Source organism: Bicyclus anynana, chromosome 7 (genome assembly GCF_947172395.1).
Source record: "Bicyclus anynana chromosome 7, ilBicAnyn1.1, whole genome shotgun sequence".
Lineage (NCBI taxonomy): Eukaryota > Metazoa > Arthropoda > Insecta > Lepidoptera > Nymphalidae > Bicyclus > Bicyclus anynana.
Genome location: NC_069089.1, coordinates 6,416,407 through 6,432,124, shown reverse-complemented (window position 1 = coordinate 6,432,124; position 15,718 = coordinate 6,416,407). Strand labels below are relative to the sequence as shown.

Here is a 15,718-nt window from a genome sequence, read left to right as displayed (position 1 = left end):
TACAAGCATAACACACGGCGCTGATTTTCAGCTGAGACTTGTGTGACGCCACAGCTAACATAAAAAACTACGGAATACGGCATCCTACAAACTGCCGACTGCTGTGCAGCCTTCATCGTGACCACCAGGGATTCCCAAGTGGAACGTGGCCTTTGTAGACCCAAAACGCCTAGAAGTCAGAACTGTAAAACTGTACAAAATACAAAATTAAATGAATCTGTGGTTCTAATTTTGCTTGTCAAGTGTCAACCTTTATTTGACGTTTGTGTTGTCGACTTTATCACAGATAAGATTTTTATGCAGTGTTGCCAGAAGGTTACTTTTGTAACCTTTTAGGTGATTTTTGACTGCATTGGTAACTTTTTACAGGTACACATTAATAAAAAGGTTACTTTTACGTGATATTTCGACAAATGCTCAAGAACTCATCGATGTTTCTGTGTCATTCTCACTATAAATGAAGACGTTACAATTGACGTTGCGAAATAAGTAAGTTGCAGTCACATTGAATTTCTTAAAAAAATCAAGTATGAATTTAAGAAATTAACGTCAATTGTTTTTAAAATTCTTGCTCTTTAATTGTATTTTTCTTATCCAATGAGGAAAAAGCAAACAATCAGGGCCTTACTTAAGATGATTCTATTTATGAGAAAAATCTCCTTCAGTTTATAGTAATTTAGTACTTGGCTTATATTCCTAACAGACAGATAGGTATTAAAAAAAAAAACAAAATTACTCTAGCCCCCAGAGGCTGAAATAGTGGTTTAGTCATGCTGTGAAACGCAAAAAGCAAGAGTAATTAGTGAAAAGGTTACTTTTTTTAATATTTCGGGTAACTTCTCACAAGACCCAACTGGCAACACTGTTTTTATGTTTATCAATTTTGAATTTACATTCTTCATCTTAAAATTCATGATTAAATAATAATAATAATATTACGATTGATTTTATTTTTATTGATTGTCCATACTAGAATATCGTATCCCGATCATGTCTATAACTTATATACCTCGAGTAACTCAGGTAAACTTTATGACCATTTTTATAAAGTAAAATTTGTTCCAAATTTTATCTAGTAAAAGCATATTTTATGGGCTCATAACTAAACTAGGCAATGTAATTTATTATTTCAGTTAGATTCTATTCAACTTGATAAAGAGCTAGAGGATTTATTGAAACAATTACTGTTTCAGGCAACCAAATATTTTGAGGTAAAGTTTTGTTTAAGACTTAGTTATTAGCTTGGTTTTTATAAGGACGGCTGAGTGGCGTATGGCAAAGCCGTGAATTCGATTCCCATATCTGGAAAAATATTCGTGTGATATTTCCAGTGTCTGGGTGATTTTATGTTACATCTTAAAAGTGTCTACACTATACTAAGAGAGTAGATATTTAATAATAATTATATAATTACGAGTTATCTTAGTACCTATAACACAAGTTATGCTTACTTTGGGGCTAGAAAGTGATCAACATCAGATGATATTGCAATCAAGAGCTAACTGATCTTTGCTGGTAACATAGTAACTAGCTACACTACAGGTGATGCCTACCACAAGACCAATCCTAACCCAATTCAGAAAATATAAAACCATAAATTTACCTGAGCTGGGTTCAATCCCAGGATGTTGAAAACTATTGCATTACTAACTGCAAAAAAAAAATAAAAAATTTTGACCAATACCAATATCATGTGTAGGTACTTTTCCAAATTTCTTATGTTATTGTTTGATATTTGATGGCTGCATGGTGAGGGTAGTGACCCTGTTTTCTGCATCCCCTGCTGTGAGTTCAATTTCTGAAAAATATTTGTAAGATAAACATTAACACATTTTTGGTAATTTTTTTCATTTAGGTATATAGATTATAATTTAGTGTTTTGTCTATGTTTTTGCTCTACATTCTATAAGAGTGTCTAATCAATTGGTAATCCTTTTTTCAGCCTGGTGTACTGCAACCTCTATTGCCTGAGCTTGACCTACTTATAAGGACATGGATTTTTAAAAATTCAATAAGTGAGAAATCATGTACATTTGGCCAGCAAATGTTGTCTTTGAAATATAAAACAGACAATTTTTCAAAAAGAAAACTATATTGGTATTTCTTTTACACTATAGGCCTGAGATATATGAGAGACAGAGCAATGTATAGTTTCACAACAAATACAAATATACAAAACTTTTTCAATAGAATGGAGACATTCCAGTTAATTTGGGAGATCATTAACTTTTTACGTTTTATACAAAGTGGTAAACATCCAGCTCTGATTGATTTCATACTGGGTCTTGAATTGACAGCCGATAAACTTACACGGGAAGATCTTACAGACTTCTCTTGGACAAGAGAGTTGCTGTGGCATAATCTAATAGTAAGTAAAGATGAACTTTTTTAGGCTGACCAGTTGGCATCACGTCAATTGACAAAATGTCATTTACCTACAGTGTGATATCTACCAGTAAGCAGTGGATGACATTTTTTGCATAAAATCTCAATTTTCTTAATGTCAACTAGCATATGTCAAAGATAGTGAATTAGCCTGCAGATTTGCATGAAATTTAGTACAGTTAGTAAACTGTTTAAGAGTTCAACATTATAATCCCCCTTAGAGCAGTGTGGTGGGCTTATTGTCCATATTATCACCTACCCTGTAAGGCCAGTTGGGCTAACATGTGACTAACAAGATAATCCTGTGAAGAGAAACAGACAAAATTCAACCAATGGCATGCAACCGGAAATACAGCTAGCTTTCATTCTGCTGGGACGAAAGAGACTATACGAGAGTTGGACTTAGACAACTCTGCTGCTATTGGACAATATTTTTTCTATTTCTCATCACATAGTTGCATGTTAGCCCCACTAGTGTTGTAGTAGGCTGTTGAAAGGGCTAAGAAAAATAATATAATGCATATTTAAAAACTAAAAAGTATATGTGGTATTCATATCACTTTCAAGAAATGTATTTATTTATATTTTATTACAGGAGTTAATAGGTACTGTTCTTTCACTAGTAAACATGTTTGGATTGAGACAAAGGATGTCAAAAATGTTAAAATACATGTGGTGGAGAAGTCACCCCGGTCCATTGTCAAAAAGCAGTCCTGCTTCTATGACAATACACACTAAATGTGCCTGTTGTTCAGAAAAGCCAATTTTGCCACACATAATGGGATGTTCACACATCTTCTGCTATTATTGCTTGATGGTGAGAAAAAAAAACATATGATTATTTGAAAATGTTTATGATAATATTATAAATGCGAGTATAAATAGCACCATACTCTCACCCTACTCCTACCCTAACTCTACCCTACCCTACCCCTACCCTAACTCTACCCTACCCTACCCCTACCCTAACTCTACCCTACCCTACCCCTACCGTACCCTACCCCTACCCTAACTCTACCTCTACCTCTGTCCTACCCCTACCCTATCCTATCCTACCCTGCTCTACACCTATCCTACTCTACCCTACACCTATCCTACTCTACCCTACTCCTTAGACTTTTTTAATTTTTCTCCATAAGAACCATCCTCGTACTTCAAGGAGTATTCTAAAAAACGAATTAGCCAAATCGGTTCAGCCTTCCTCGAGATTTGCGCTTAGGATGATTTAAGATTCATTTTTATATTACAGATACGAATCGTTTTTTAGACTTTTTAAATTTTTGCCTCCGTAAAAACCATCGTCGTACTTCAAGGAGTATTCTAAAAAAATAATTAGCGGAATCGGTTCTGCCGTTCTCGGAATTTACACTTAGGAAGATTCAAGATTCATTTATAGATATGATATTATGTATAGATAAGATATTATAAATGCGAAAGTAAATCCATATGCCTATTTTCTTTTCACGGCTAAACCAATTTGGTTGAAATATGGTATAGATATCAATTGAGCTTAGGAGCAGAACATAGGCTACTTTATATCTCGGAAAATTCAAGGTTCCTGCGGGATTTGTTTAAAACAATTTCACGTGAACTGAGTCGCCGGCGGTTTCACTAGTATTGTATTTATTTATATGAATGTCGATTTTGTACAGTTCAATGCTAAAGACATTCATACCTACTTTTCTTTTGCAGGCTAACAAAACAGCAGATCAAGATTTCGTTTGCCCCAAATGTTACTATAATGGAAGACAAGTAACGAAATTTGTCATGACGTAAAGTATAAATTAATTAGGCAAATATAAATTATTATTATTTTTAATGACAATAAGGTGGACATTTTCTATCTACTATTTAACCTCCTAAATATGATAAATTTGACTACTATGTGTGTCCGTGTGCATATGGGACCATAGCTCTTAGACGGGTGATCCAATATATAGAAGTTTTTTATATGAAAGCTGGCCTTTCATTGATAGTTCCTAGACATGTTTTATCAAAATAAATTCAGCCATTTATTTGCAGGGTAAAAATTGGGATGAAGAAGTGGGAAAATAATATCATGACAAATCTTTAGAGTTTAAAAACTCAAAAGATTTGTTATGAGAACAATTGAATAATTTTAATTTTGACTTATTATATTTTATAAAGATTTTATTTCTGATGTATTGTTATGTAAAATAATGTACATACTTTATATATAAGCAAGTAAAACTGTTTGTCGCCGATATCTTTCTTGCGATTGGTTGGTTGCGTAACTGTCAAAGCCAAAAAAGTGTAGTTTGTGATAATAGGATATTAAATTAAACAATTTTCTGTTTTTGCTACTTTTATTTTAATCATACAAAGTAATTAAGTCCATGCAGCAGGAATATTTAAATAAATATAATACAATATTTACATTGGGTCACCCCACTGAAATAAAGCCTGTGGGGATTTTACACTATTTTAATGAATGAAAATGAATAAATGACAGTAATGGAAAATGATAAAGAAAGTAATGATTATATAGCTATTGAAGTACAACAGAGCTTATTAAACTTAAAGGTTTAATAGTGATAAAATCCGGATAGGTAAATCATTAACGAACCCATTCATCACATCTTTGATATGACAAAATGATTATGAAATTTAATTAAAAAAAGAAATAATAACTGAAAAATAATCATGTAACTGATGGGTGATGGTAAAAGTAATTTCATCAAAAGAAGTACTGAAAAAGAATCATGAAACTGATGGGTAAAAGAATAGTCATGATATGAGTTTTATTCAAATTATGAAACAGTATTAAATATATACAAAACTAAACTATTTACCTATTTCTACTAAGCTGCTAGGTATATTTTACCTAAATAATAAGCTCTTTACACTAAGTTATATGGCACAAAGTAATAAGGGGAAGGAAAGAATATTCATTGTTTCTTTATTATGAAGACCTGATCATAGAAAACCAAGAGAAAAAAAGACACCTACAAGTGAAATTCGGAAATAATGAAAAAGTAGCATGTTCGAAAATATTGCAGCATAAGCCCAATGACATTGTTTACGGTGTTGTATAAACGAAACCTAAATTATAAATGAAATACAAAAAGTACAAAATAGGTTAATTTTTTTACTAAGTTTAGTGTAAATTGAATTAAATAAAAAAAAAATTGTAAGCGATGGATTAGCAATCTACAGACAATATGTAGAAATAACACGAAAGAAAATATTACATAATTTACCTACTGCTTTTGAATCTACTTTTTAATTAAAAACTACCTTTCATAATCGAGTTTTAATTCATAATAGGTGCTAAACTCAGTGCGCATGTTTTTTTTTAAATTTACAACCGCGTTCTAAGGTTTTCGTTATTTGTAAAGATTGTATCTATACTAATATTATAAAGCTGAAAAGTTTGTTTGTTTGCTTGAATGCGCTATTCTCAGGAACTACAGGTCCGATTTGAAATAATGTGAGGGTCGCGGGCCCTTATTCTCTTACTTTTCTATGCCAAAAAAAATCCCCTGTGTGCCATTTAAATCCTATGAAGCTTCTACTTCAGCTAAACATACATCAACATCTACATTTTAACAGCAATTAAACTAACTGCGTCTTCTATAAATAGGTACCTGCAGACAATCTTCAGTTCACATTGCATTTTGTTTATTTTAGTTTTCTCACTGCAGTGAGATGCAAAATATTGTTTGGCTCACGCTGCGTTGCATGAACAAGCTCATAGTTCAGGGTCCCGTATAAATTTGACTATTGCCGAATTTACTAGTCGGGCAATCACGTTTACCCGATTATATTTCATTATTATGAAAAATATTGTATTGCACAGAAGCTCTATTTACCTAGTCTCTTGTGCATTAAATTCCTCACGATGCTCAGTATTTTTTTTTATTCTTCGCTTTGCTCGGTTCAATCTTAGAATTTTTCGCTTGCTCGGGCGATTTGCGCATTCGCGTCAAACAACAATTTAGCTCGAATAACAAAAAACAATGACTTATAGCTAACTTTCATACCCTTCTTCGAATATAGACAAAATCGCGAATGCTTAATAAAGTCAAGGTTTTTAAATTCGTAAGTAAGCCACATAAGTAATGCACTCAAATGCAATGTAAAAAGTAGTTTATCTGGTGGGAAAAACGTTGCAAACTACTGGTTTCGGCTTCATTTACACATCGTTTAAGGCAATCGTAGTTCAGTTGTATTAGGCTACGTTCAAACGGCGAAAGTATTCTCATAGGTACCTACAACGTTAACGATAATTTACAAAATATAAAAAATCCTCTACCAAAAGTGTCTATCAGCTCTCTGACTAGTGACTATAATGAGCTTTTTCGAAAGGCTTAACATTCGGATGAAATCAATAGGTTGGTAAGTAAGCATACATTCCTTATGCTAGCCACAAACGGTCAATTATTCTCACGTTTCTGTAGCACCCACGACTATAATTGATCGTGTGTTGGTCACAGCGTACATGACTTGTATAGTATGCCGCGTGGGTACCGTTTGCTTTTCAGAAACGTGAGAATAATTTACCGTCAATTTAGAGAGCGACCTTTAGAGAAGTTCGTCGCACTGCTCATATAGATAGGTAGGTACTTGAGAACACTCATGTTCGTGAGGGCATCTGTCATCTCTTTTATTTGGGGAGACTTCGCCGTTTGAATATAGCCTTAAAAGTTTAAACTATATTAGTGCTGGTTGTCTTTGCTATTGTGAACGTTCGCGTGGAAACCGGTCTCCCAATCGGCGATATAGTCCACCGTCCGCACAGAGCCGTCCGGTTCCACCAATGAGTACTGACCTGGATAAATTAAAACAACATCTGTATTGCGTGAAGGATTAGGGGACTCGTGCACTACGCGGCTACGACCACGAGTAGTCGTTGGCCGTGGTCGCACAAGCTACGGTTTGGCTCTGGCCAGATTTTAGGCCACGACCACGGTCGTGAAGCGGCCAGTTGGTTACTGCAGTTGTTATTCTTTGCATTCTAGCAAACTTTACGTAGGTTGGTCGCAACCACCAATTTTGCCGGCTTGCTGGCCCATTTACTAACTATGGCATTTACGCATTCCGTAAATCCAATTGTTAACGAAAATCACAATGTCAAACAGACATGTTAGTATGTAATTTTGATCAGTTAGCAATAAATTAATAGTAAATACGAAATCACGTGACTTATGAATCACTATAGCTCGTGCGCTGTAGCAAGGTGTGGGTGACGGTTCATTTTAGTCTTGTAAGTTAGCTGCGATTCATGATAATAGTACGTATTATAAACGTCATATGGCAATTGTCATCCGCACCAAGCTACAGCGACGAACCATAAGAATTGCTAGTTGGTAAACGTGTTACTAAAGTTAGTGAATAGGCCAGCTGTCCTACGCCCAATAAGCCAATGCGACCAAATGCGCTGTGTTCAAAATATTATGATTTCGTCATTTGACCTGGTAGTTGTGGCTTTTGGTGGTAATCGTGGCCGTATAGTCCACGGGGTGCCTTAATCAGGCGAATTGAAAGACTCTGTTAATTATTCTTGGCATGAGAGTTCGATCGGTAGATACCTACCTATATAGCAAAATTTTGCTCTGGATATTTGAATGCCTTTCTACTTTAGAATGCACATTGTTGTTCTGATATTGTCACTATTATGGTGAATATTTGTTTATTTCCATTAAGTTTTTATGAATTGGGTTTTGATGCAACTGTTTAATTGTCAATCCAATTTGTATTAGTTCTTAATATGAAATCTATATAAGAAGGGAGTGGCCTTTTAAAATTATAATGGTGATGATACCTTTCACAACGTCGCCGTCGCGTTGTTCTTTCTGTTGCTTGATGTCACCGGTGTGAGGGTCATTTACATGGTACTCGAATGCGTAGCGAGGGTGAGCATCCTGAAAAATGTGAACTATTATGCATTGGTAATACATATTAGCACGTAACCATGGGGTACATAACCCCAAAGATGGTTCATTCAGCGCGCGACAAAGCAGTAGTAGTAGCTAATAGCTACTGAAGTCCTGGATTCGATCCCTAGCTTGGCTGATTGAGGGTTTCTTAATTGCTTCGGCTTTAGCTAGTTACAAGTTTAGTCTACCGGATGTACCGCCAAGCGATTTTTCATCCTCCTCATAACAAGTTATTTTCTTCATCTGCTAACTTGAGAATAAAAAAAAAAGTCGCAAAGCTGTGTGTGCAAAGGGCATTAATTATTTCAAAGAACTGATGTATGTTAATGTCCCAAGGTGCTGGAACAACAACCCCGTACCGGAAATCGCAGTATTGGTCGACCAACTTATTAGACCGACTATATCGAAGAGGACTGGGAGTGGCTACATGCAGATGACTTAAAACCGTATTTTTGGAGGCATATATCCAGCAGTGGACGTCGATCGGCTGATAATGATGATGAATTTTAGCAGCTGCTTCCATGATCCAGTGGTTTGCTTATGTGGCATCAAATAACGATGTAATAAGTAGCTAAACATTGCTTGGTACGTAAATACTCATACGTATTTCACTTTTCAACTTCCCAGGGCAGGTTAAGTGATTTGTGGCGAGCACGTGTCAAAATTACATCAGAAATGTGGATAGGTTCCAGTGAAAGTTGTTCAAAGTGAATTATTTCCTGATTAGTTTCATTAGTCAAATTAAGTCCGGCATATACTAGGGAAATGCAAATCAACAGAGTGTTTAGGCTCTAGCAATTGATGTTTTAATTATCAAAGCTAACATTTAAGCACATTAGGTACTTTGAGCAGGAGATGAAAAATTCGCCCGACTATATTTTGCGATATACATTTATCTAGGTAGGTACCTACACAAATATTTTTGTCAATATTTCTTCTCTCCATAAAGGAGACGGAATATTTATGGCATAGGTAGGGAAATCCATCGGTTTTATTTAAAGAATTCGGTATCAACCCGATTCGGCTCACTGCAGAGCTCGAGTCTTCAGTCAGAGTGAGAGGGGTTAGGCCAATAGTCCACCACGCTGGCCCAATGCGGATTGGCAGACTTCACACACGCAGAAAATTAAGAAAATTATCTGATATGCCTCCTCACGGTGATTTCCCTCACCGTTTGAGACCAGTTGATATTTTTTTTAAATGCACACAACTGAAAAGTTGTGTGCATGCCCCGGACCGGAATCAAACCCACACCCTTCGGAATCGGAGGCAGAGGTCATATCCACTGGGTTATCACAGCTCTATTTATTTAAAGAATATCAAAGTCAAATCACTTAAATATGATCAATATTCCCGATCCTCTTCAATTTGTTGGAAAGACTGTGGTTGGTGGTTACGACAAATTATTCAGGGAACGCAACCATGGTCTATCGATGTTGAATCCGTCTCCTTGCCGTCGAGCTATCGATGCTTTAATATTAAGAAACTCAAGTAACATTTCATTGAAATCGTGTTGTGTTCGAAATGAAAATTAGTCTTATCAATTGTGCAAGTATCTCAAACTGTTAAAGTCAGTAAATGCGCGCAAAGTGAACAAATAATGCCTTTTACCATTACCACCCAATCAGTTTAACTTAAAAGTAAATCAACCTTCGCCTACGATAATTGAATTAAATTATACTTAAAAGCTTATTTATTATGCTTTTAAGCTTACAAGATAAAGGTAAATATAAAGCAAACACGTTGTTTTTATAATTTACCTAAGTTTAGTTTACCTAAGTTGTAAGAAGCGTATCTATAGGTTTATATTAGCATCTATGTAGGTAACCATAAACCTACATCAGACGATTATTGCTTCAAATTTCTGGTGTGGATTTAAAAGTACTCGTATTTTGTTATTTAATATTATTAAGTATGTATGTAACTTATCTTATTTAAATTATGTTATGTATGAGCAGTAATTGAAGCCGTAGGGAAAGGCTTAGCTCGAAACCCTTCGCCAAATGTTTGCGTCATATTGTATCATTACCAAATTAGCACTTTTGTGTTATATTGTATTTATTACTAAGTATAAAAGCGAAACTAATGTTATATATCGTGGCGGGGTGGTATGCGCGGTGGAATTACAAAACGGAGGTCCTGGGTTCGATTCCCGGCTGGGCTGATTGAGGTTTTTTTAATTGGTCCAGGTCTGGCTGGTGGGAGGCTTCGGCCGTGGCTAATTACCATCCTACCGGCAAAGACGTACCGGCAAGTGATTAAGCGTTCCGGTACGATGTCGTGTAGAAACCTAAAGGGGTGTGTGTGGATTTTCTCCTCCTGGAGATCCTACTAATGACAAGTTAGCCCGCTTCCATTTTAGATTGCATCATCACTTATCAGGTGAGATTGCAATCAAGGGCTTACTTGTTAAGAATTTAAAAAAAAGTATCCCCATATCCCTACAGGAATGGGAGCTTCGCTGGCGAAACCGCGGGCGGTATGCTAGTATTATGATAATCTCTCAAAGTAAGTAGGATTAAGGTAGGTACACATACTTAATGCAATGCAAAAACTCTGGTTGAATTCGTGACTTCTTATAATTATGTCGTCTCGGGACATTAAATGCAATTAATGTTTAAAAAAGATTTTGTATAACTTTAATGTTACGCCTAAAAGCCTTTGTAATTGAATGCCAAACTCGATAATAATATTATAATGGAGGTCACAATAACTGTAAAAGGTTGAAAACGAAACTTGTAGATACAATTCAAGACTACCACTAGGTAAGAGAAAGATGACACGATTATATTAAGTTAAGATAAAGATAAATATACTTTATTTGCACACCACAAAGACAAAAACAAGTGAAATAAAAAACAAATTAGGAAGAGATCAGCATACAAAAGGCGGCCTTATCGTTAAGTAGCGATTTCTTCCAGGCAACCTTCGGTTTAGGAAAACTTAAGGACATCAGCAGGTGGCGTAAAACAAAAATAACCATAGTATTAGTAATAACTTTTAACATAAGTTGAATGTTAAAAGTCTCAACTTTATCGCACTGTCGCAGGAGCTCTACGCACCGGATGTTATAGTTCTATTGAATACGTAAATTACGTCAGAATCAAGATCGGATTGCATTTTGAATGACGAACCAAAGGCTGACAAATAGGTATTTGTCATACTACCAAGGTCTGACAAAATACCCACCCTTTATACATTTCAATAACGGATCTTTACGAGATTTTCATGTGACTATAGCCAGATGCAATGTCGTGTTATCATATTTAATTAAACAAAGTCGCTTTCCGCCCCGTATGTTTTTATATGCCGGTTTTCATCATTAGATAGAATGATTCAAGAGGAAGGTTTATAAGTGTAGTTTTAAATAGTTTTTGTTGTTTTTCTTTAGTTCGTCTAGACTACTATCTACTACACTACCTACAAGAATGGTGCCATTGTCCTCAAGTTGTTGCAATAATTAAGTCTTCTGCACTAATATTATAAAAAGGTTTTTCATTTGTTTGTTTTTTTACACCACAGTTTTGAAAATTCTTTCGCTGAATTAAAGTTACGTTGTCAGTGAATAACATAGGCTATATCTTGTCATCGTATTCCTAAAGGAATGGAAACTACGAGATTATTATCTTGGCCCAGCAACTTACGTCAGAGTAGGGTCTATTGGTAGGTACCTACTTTGAGTAATAATGAGTATGAGATAAAATCAAATCAAGGGATGGGAATTTGTTCCCAGCAGTGGTAGATTAATTAGCTTGATTGAGGCCCCAAAAAGTTTTATAATTGCTAAATATGTATTTTAATAATTAAAATAAACTCAAGATTGTTAACTTTGGGTGAATGATTTCTAGATAGACAAGAGAAGTATTATTTTAGACAATAACATATGTGTGAAATACGCGTAATCTTATATTTTTAAAGAAATACATTAATTAGGATTACAACACACACGAGTATGTTAACGATATGTAATTTTAATTGAACCTTATCGAAGCTTTTCGATCTCGTAAAACTTGTTTGTATCTGTTCTGGCGACGTATCATTTTAAATTACGGGCATTTGATATTGCTCGAAGTTACATAACACATTGATAAATATCCCTCAGGGTGCGATAAAATATACGGTGTAATAGATTTACTTGTATACAAGTTTAATTTTAACCTACTTTACTTTAGTTACGCGACGTATGTAGGTTAGCAGTTAAAAAACCGTCAAGGCAGTTTCATTGTTAAGACTTGTTTTACTTTATGCTTTTAATTTGTTATGTTATATCATAGTGACATAATAATATATCAAGTTATTTAAAGAAAGTAAAAATATATTAACTATATTATTATGAAATAACTATATTATATGTATTGTACTGTATCTAATACTAATATTGTAAATAGGTAAAGTTTCTTGTATTGTAGGGGGTAATTTCCGGAGCTACTCGTATTGAACCGATTTTGAAAACTCTTTTTACCACTAGAAAGCCACGTTATTTGTGAGTGACATAGGCTATATTATATACCTTATCCTCGTATTAATACAGGAACGGAAACTACAGGGGTAAAACCGCTGCGCGTTGACTAGTAAATGTATGTTGTAGATAATTTGCATAATATTAAACCTAAGGGGCATATTTTCTTCATGAACGTTAATGTTTTACTTTGAAAAAGTCCATTTTTCGTTAACTAGAATAATTAATAATTCACAGATACATATTATCTTCGGAGATTTCCGTAGGAAAATATGTGCCTAATATACGGAATTTTAAGCATTCTTAACGTGAATTATTCAGCGTCTTTATAGAGGCTACCCTATATTATTTTTTTAACAAATTTGTTGTATCTTTTAAATGTGTGCACATACAACATCGCATTAGAAAATTTACAAGCAAAATGCGTTCATATTCACTAAAAGCAATCTGTTCCAGGCAACTTAGATAACGTACCTATGCAGGCACTTGTAGGTTATAGAGCTTGAGAGACGGGAAATTGCACCAATTGCAATTAAAACTTAATCAAGAATTGCAACTTAATTGTAAAAAATAGTATGTATCATCAAGTAACTGTGAAGGTACTTACGTAATTTTCCAAAAACTCCGTGTGCACGTTTTTGACATGTGAGCCGGTGGTTACTCGGGCCACAGGTGCTACTGCGACCGTTGGAGCCGCGACATGTGATACAGTGGACTGGACGACGGGCGCACTGTACTGCACATTGTGGGATACCGCTGGCACTGAGTACTGGGCTACAGGTGCGGAGTATTGTACGCTGTGGGCTGTCTGCTGGGACACCGCTGGCACTGAGTACTGCGCTACTGGTGCGGCGTATTGCGTCACTGTAGGTGCTGCGTACTGAGTAGCGACAGACACAGCCTTTTGGGCTACTGGGGCGGAGTACTGAACAAGTCGCGCTGACGACACAGACGGCGCAGAATATTGAGACACTACTGGAGCAGCGTAATTCACAACTGGAGCAGTGTACTGAGAAACAGGCGCCACGTGGGATACAGTAGATGTGGTGTATTGAGAGGCAACTGGCGCAACAGCTGCGATGTTAGCTACCGATGCTTGATTGTAACTAGCAGAAGAGTATGCAGGGACAGCTAACTGGGCTTGCGGTTGCCATTTCAGCGCTGATGATGTAGCGTAACCGGTGGATGGTGCTGCGTATACTTGAGATACGACTGGTCCTCCTGATGATGAATAAGTGTTCAGAGACGCTTTGGCCGAGGAACCGGATGTGTATAAAGATTGTTGGGACAGAACATTCTGGGATGAATATAGTCTTGGTGGAGCTAAAGCGAACTTGGCCTGCAAAGGTGCAGCAGTTACTTTGGCAATTATCGGAGCTTGGGCGTAGTGGCTTTGAGGGATCACTGTTCTAGTAGTCGAAGCGGTTGATAACCCAGCTGTGGTTGCGTAACCGTGTTGTCCGCTTTGAGAGGAATATCCAGTGGCACCAAAGGTCTGAGGCGCTTGGTATGTGACTGACTGTTGGGGTAAATACGAGACAGCCGGTTGCGGGAGGTAAGTTGGGGCTGGTTGCGGCAGATATCCTGTAGCTGGAGCTTGGTACGTAAGTTTGGGCGCTGCAGCTTGGAACAGAACGTTTTGCTCGTATCCACCTGAACTTTTATATGCGCTAGAAGATATGGCTGACTGGATTAAAGGTGCTTTGACATCTGCAGAGAGCTGGACAGCAGGAGCGGGGTAAGAGTAGCCAGCGTCACCACATCCTTGTATGTTCTGTACTTGGCTCAAATGATAGTTGAGGTCAGGATCGTGATAAGCGAGTGCATTTGAAAGGAATGCCACGACGACCAGTAATATCTGGAAACGGATTTGATTTGCATATTACCTAGTGTCGATTAAAATCCATTGTCTGTTAAATATTGAAACAAATAGCATTTATTTTCGTTGATATAATATGCTTTTATTTTGCTAGGAATACTTTAAGTTTTAAATTTTAAACCTCAAATAAAGATCCAACTCAAAGATGAATATTGAATAGATATTTACAGTTCGATGTCTGCCCATTGATTATTGTTTTATCTATTACTAGATTCTAGTTTTATGCTTAGTTAAAGGGCGATTTAAAAAAGTCATAATTTACTTTTTTTGTAATTTTCAGACTACATAAAAACATATACATTCAGTATTCTTTCGGAATAATCAAACAAGAAGTCAGTTATAGAAACTATGTTCACATAGCACAATATATTGTTTTTAAATAGACTATACAAATATACGAACTACTTCAAAAAAAGTTCCGTAAACGCCGGTTTGTTTACACACAAACAAAAGACATCAACGAGTTGCACTGTACTAATTGTAACACTCAAAAAGTATATGTTGTTTTGGCTTACCGATTTCATGTTTTAGTTTATTAAAGAAAGATGTTATTTTTGTGTTTTTACACTATAAACAACACACAACACCACCACAATTTGAGAACTAATTGTGTACAGCTTAGCGTAATTCGAAATGAGAGCAAAACGGGCCCGTAAAGTCTTATATAGTAAACTCATATGTGTAAGAACGGGTCATACTTTTTTACATTCGCCGTCAACCGTGGGCGCGGCTTGGAGGATATGACTTCTATGCTAGAGATTTAGTTCAGTATATGTTCTAGTTATATTTAATAAACTAATACACAATAATATTTATCTTTGATCTATTTATCTTTCTCATTGATACTCGTACTTATTTCGACAAGATGGGTAATACGAGTATCTCGTACCTAAGTCACCTAAGTATGTATACATTCTGCTATGAAGATCACATAAAGCTTGAGTTTGTGAACACAAAGGTCAAAGGAACTGATATGTTTACGGTTTCGCCAACACGAAATCATAATTTAAGAGATTATAAGTACTAGAAAGTTACAATTTAGCACAAGTATGAAATTATAAGAACACCGACAATGTCATAAAATAAAAACAAGAA

General features: G+C 35.8%; 2 protein-coding genes across 2 annotated transcripts; one reads left to right on the top strand and one right to left on the bottom strand.

Annotated features, from left to right (window-relative positions):
* The first annotated feature begins 863 nt into the window (after window positions 1-863).
* Window positions 864-4,702, top strand: LOC112058196 (peroxisome biogenesis factor 2). The gene is made up of 5 exons (XM_024098905.2): window positions 864-1,023; window positions 1,134-1,211; window positions 1,943-2,368; window positions 2,981-3,202; window positions 4,078-4,702. The coding sequence occupies exons 1-5, from the start codon at window positions 991-993 to the stop codon at window positions 4,159-4,161; spliced, it is 843 nt and encodes a 280-aa protein (XP_023954673.2). The 5' UTR covers window positions 864-990; the 3' UTR covers window positions 4,162-4,702.
* A 994-nt stretch (window positions 4,703-5,696) lies between these two features.
* LOC112058195 (mucin-5AC) lies at window positions 5,697-15,300 on the bottom strand. Its single transcript, XM_024098904.2, has 4 exons — window positions 15,139-15,300; window positions 13,352-14,602; window positions 8,171-8,270; window positions 5,697-7,177 (listed from the first exon to the last, which is right to left on the bottom strand). The coding sequence occupies exons 1-4, from the start codon at window positions 15,145-15,147 to the stop codon at window positions 7,065-7,067; spliced, it is 1,473 nt and encodes a 490-aa protein (XP_023954672.2). The 5' UTR covers window positions 15,148-15,300; the 3' UTR covers window positions 5,697-7,064.
* Between the last annotated feature and the right edge of the window lie 418 nt (window positions 15,301-15,718).

Excerpts from the sequence above, each read along its gene's own strand:
- LOC112058196 (XM_024098905.2), top strand. The coding sequence starts at position 991 with ATGTCTATAACTTATATACCTCGAGTAACTCAG. Across the intron at positions 1,212-1,942 it reads AGGCAACCAAATATTTTGAG|CCTGGTGTACTGCAACCTCT; the intron begins GTAAAGTTTTGT and ends TCCTTTTTTCAG. Across the intron at positions 2,369-2,980 it reads TGCTGTGGCATAATCTAATA|GAGTTAATAGGTACTGTTCT; the intron begins GTAAGTAAAGAT and ends ATTTTATTACAG.
- LOC112058195 (XM_024098904.2), bottom strand. Across the intron at positions 8,271-13,351 it reads CGGAGTTTTTGGAAAATTAC|GATGCTCACCCTCGCTACGC; the intron begins GTAAGTACCTTC and ends CACATTTTTCAG. Across the intron at positions 7,178-8,170 it reads CGACGGCGACGTTGTGAAAG|GTCAGTACTCATTGGTGGAA; the intron begins GTATCATCACCA and ends TAATTTATCCAG.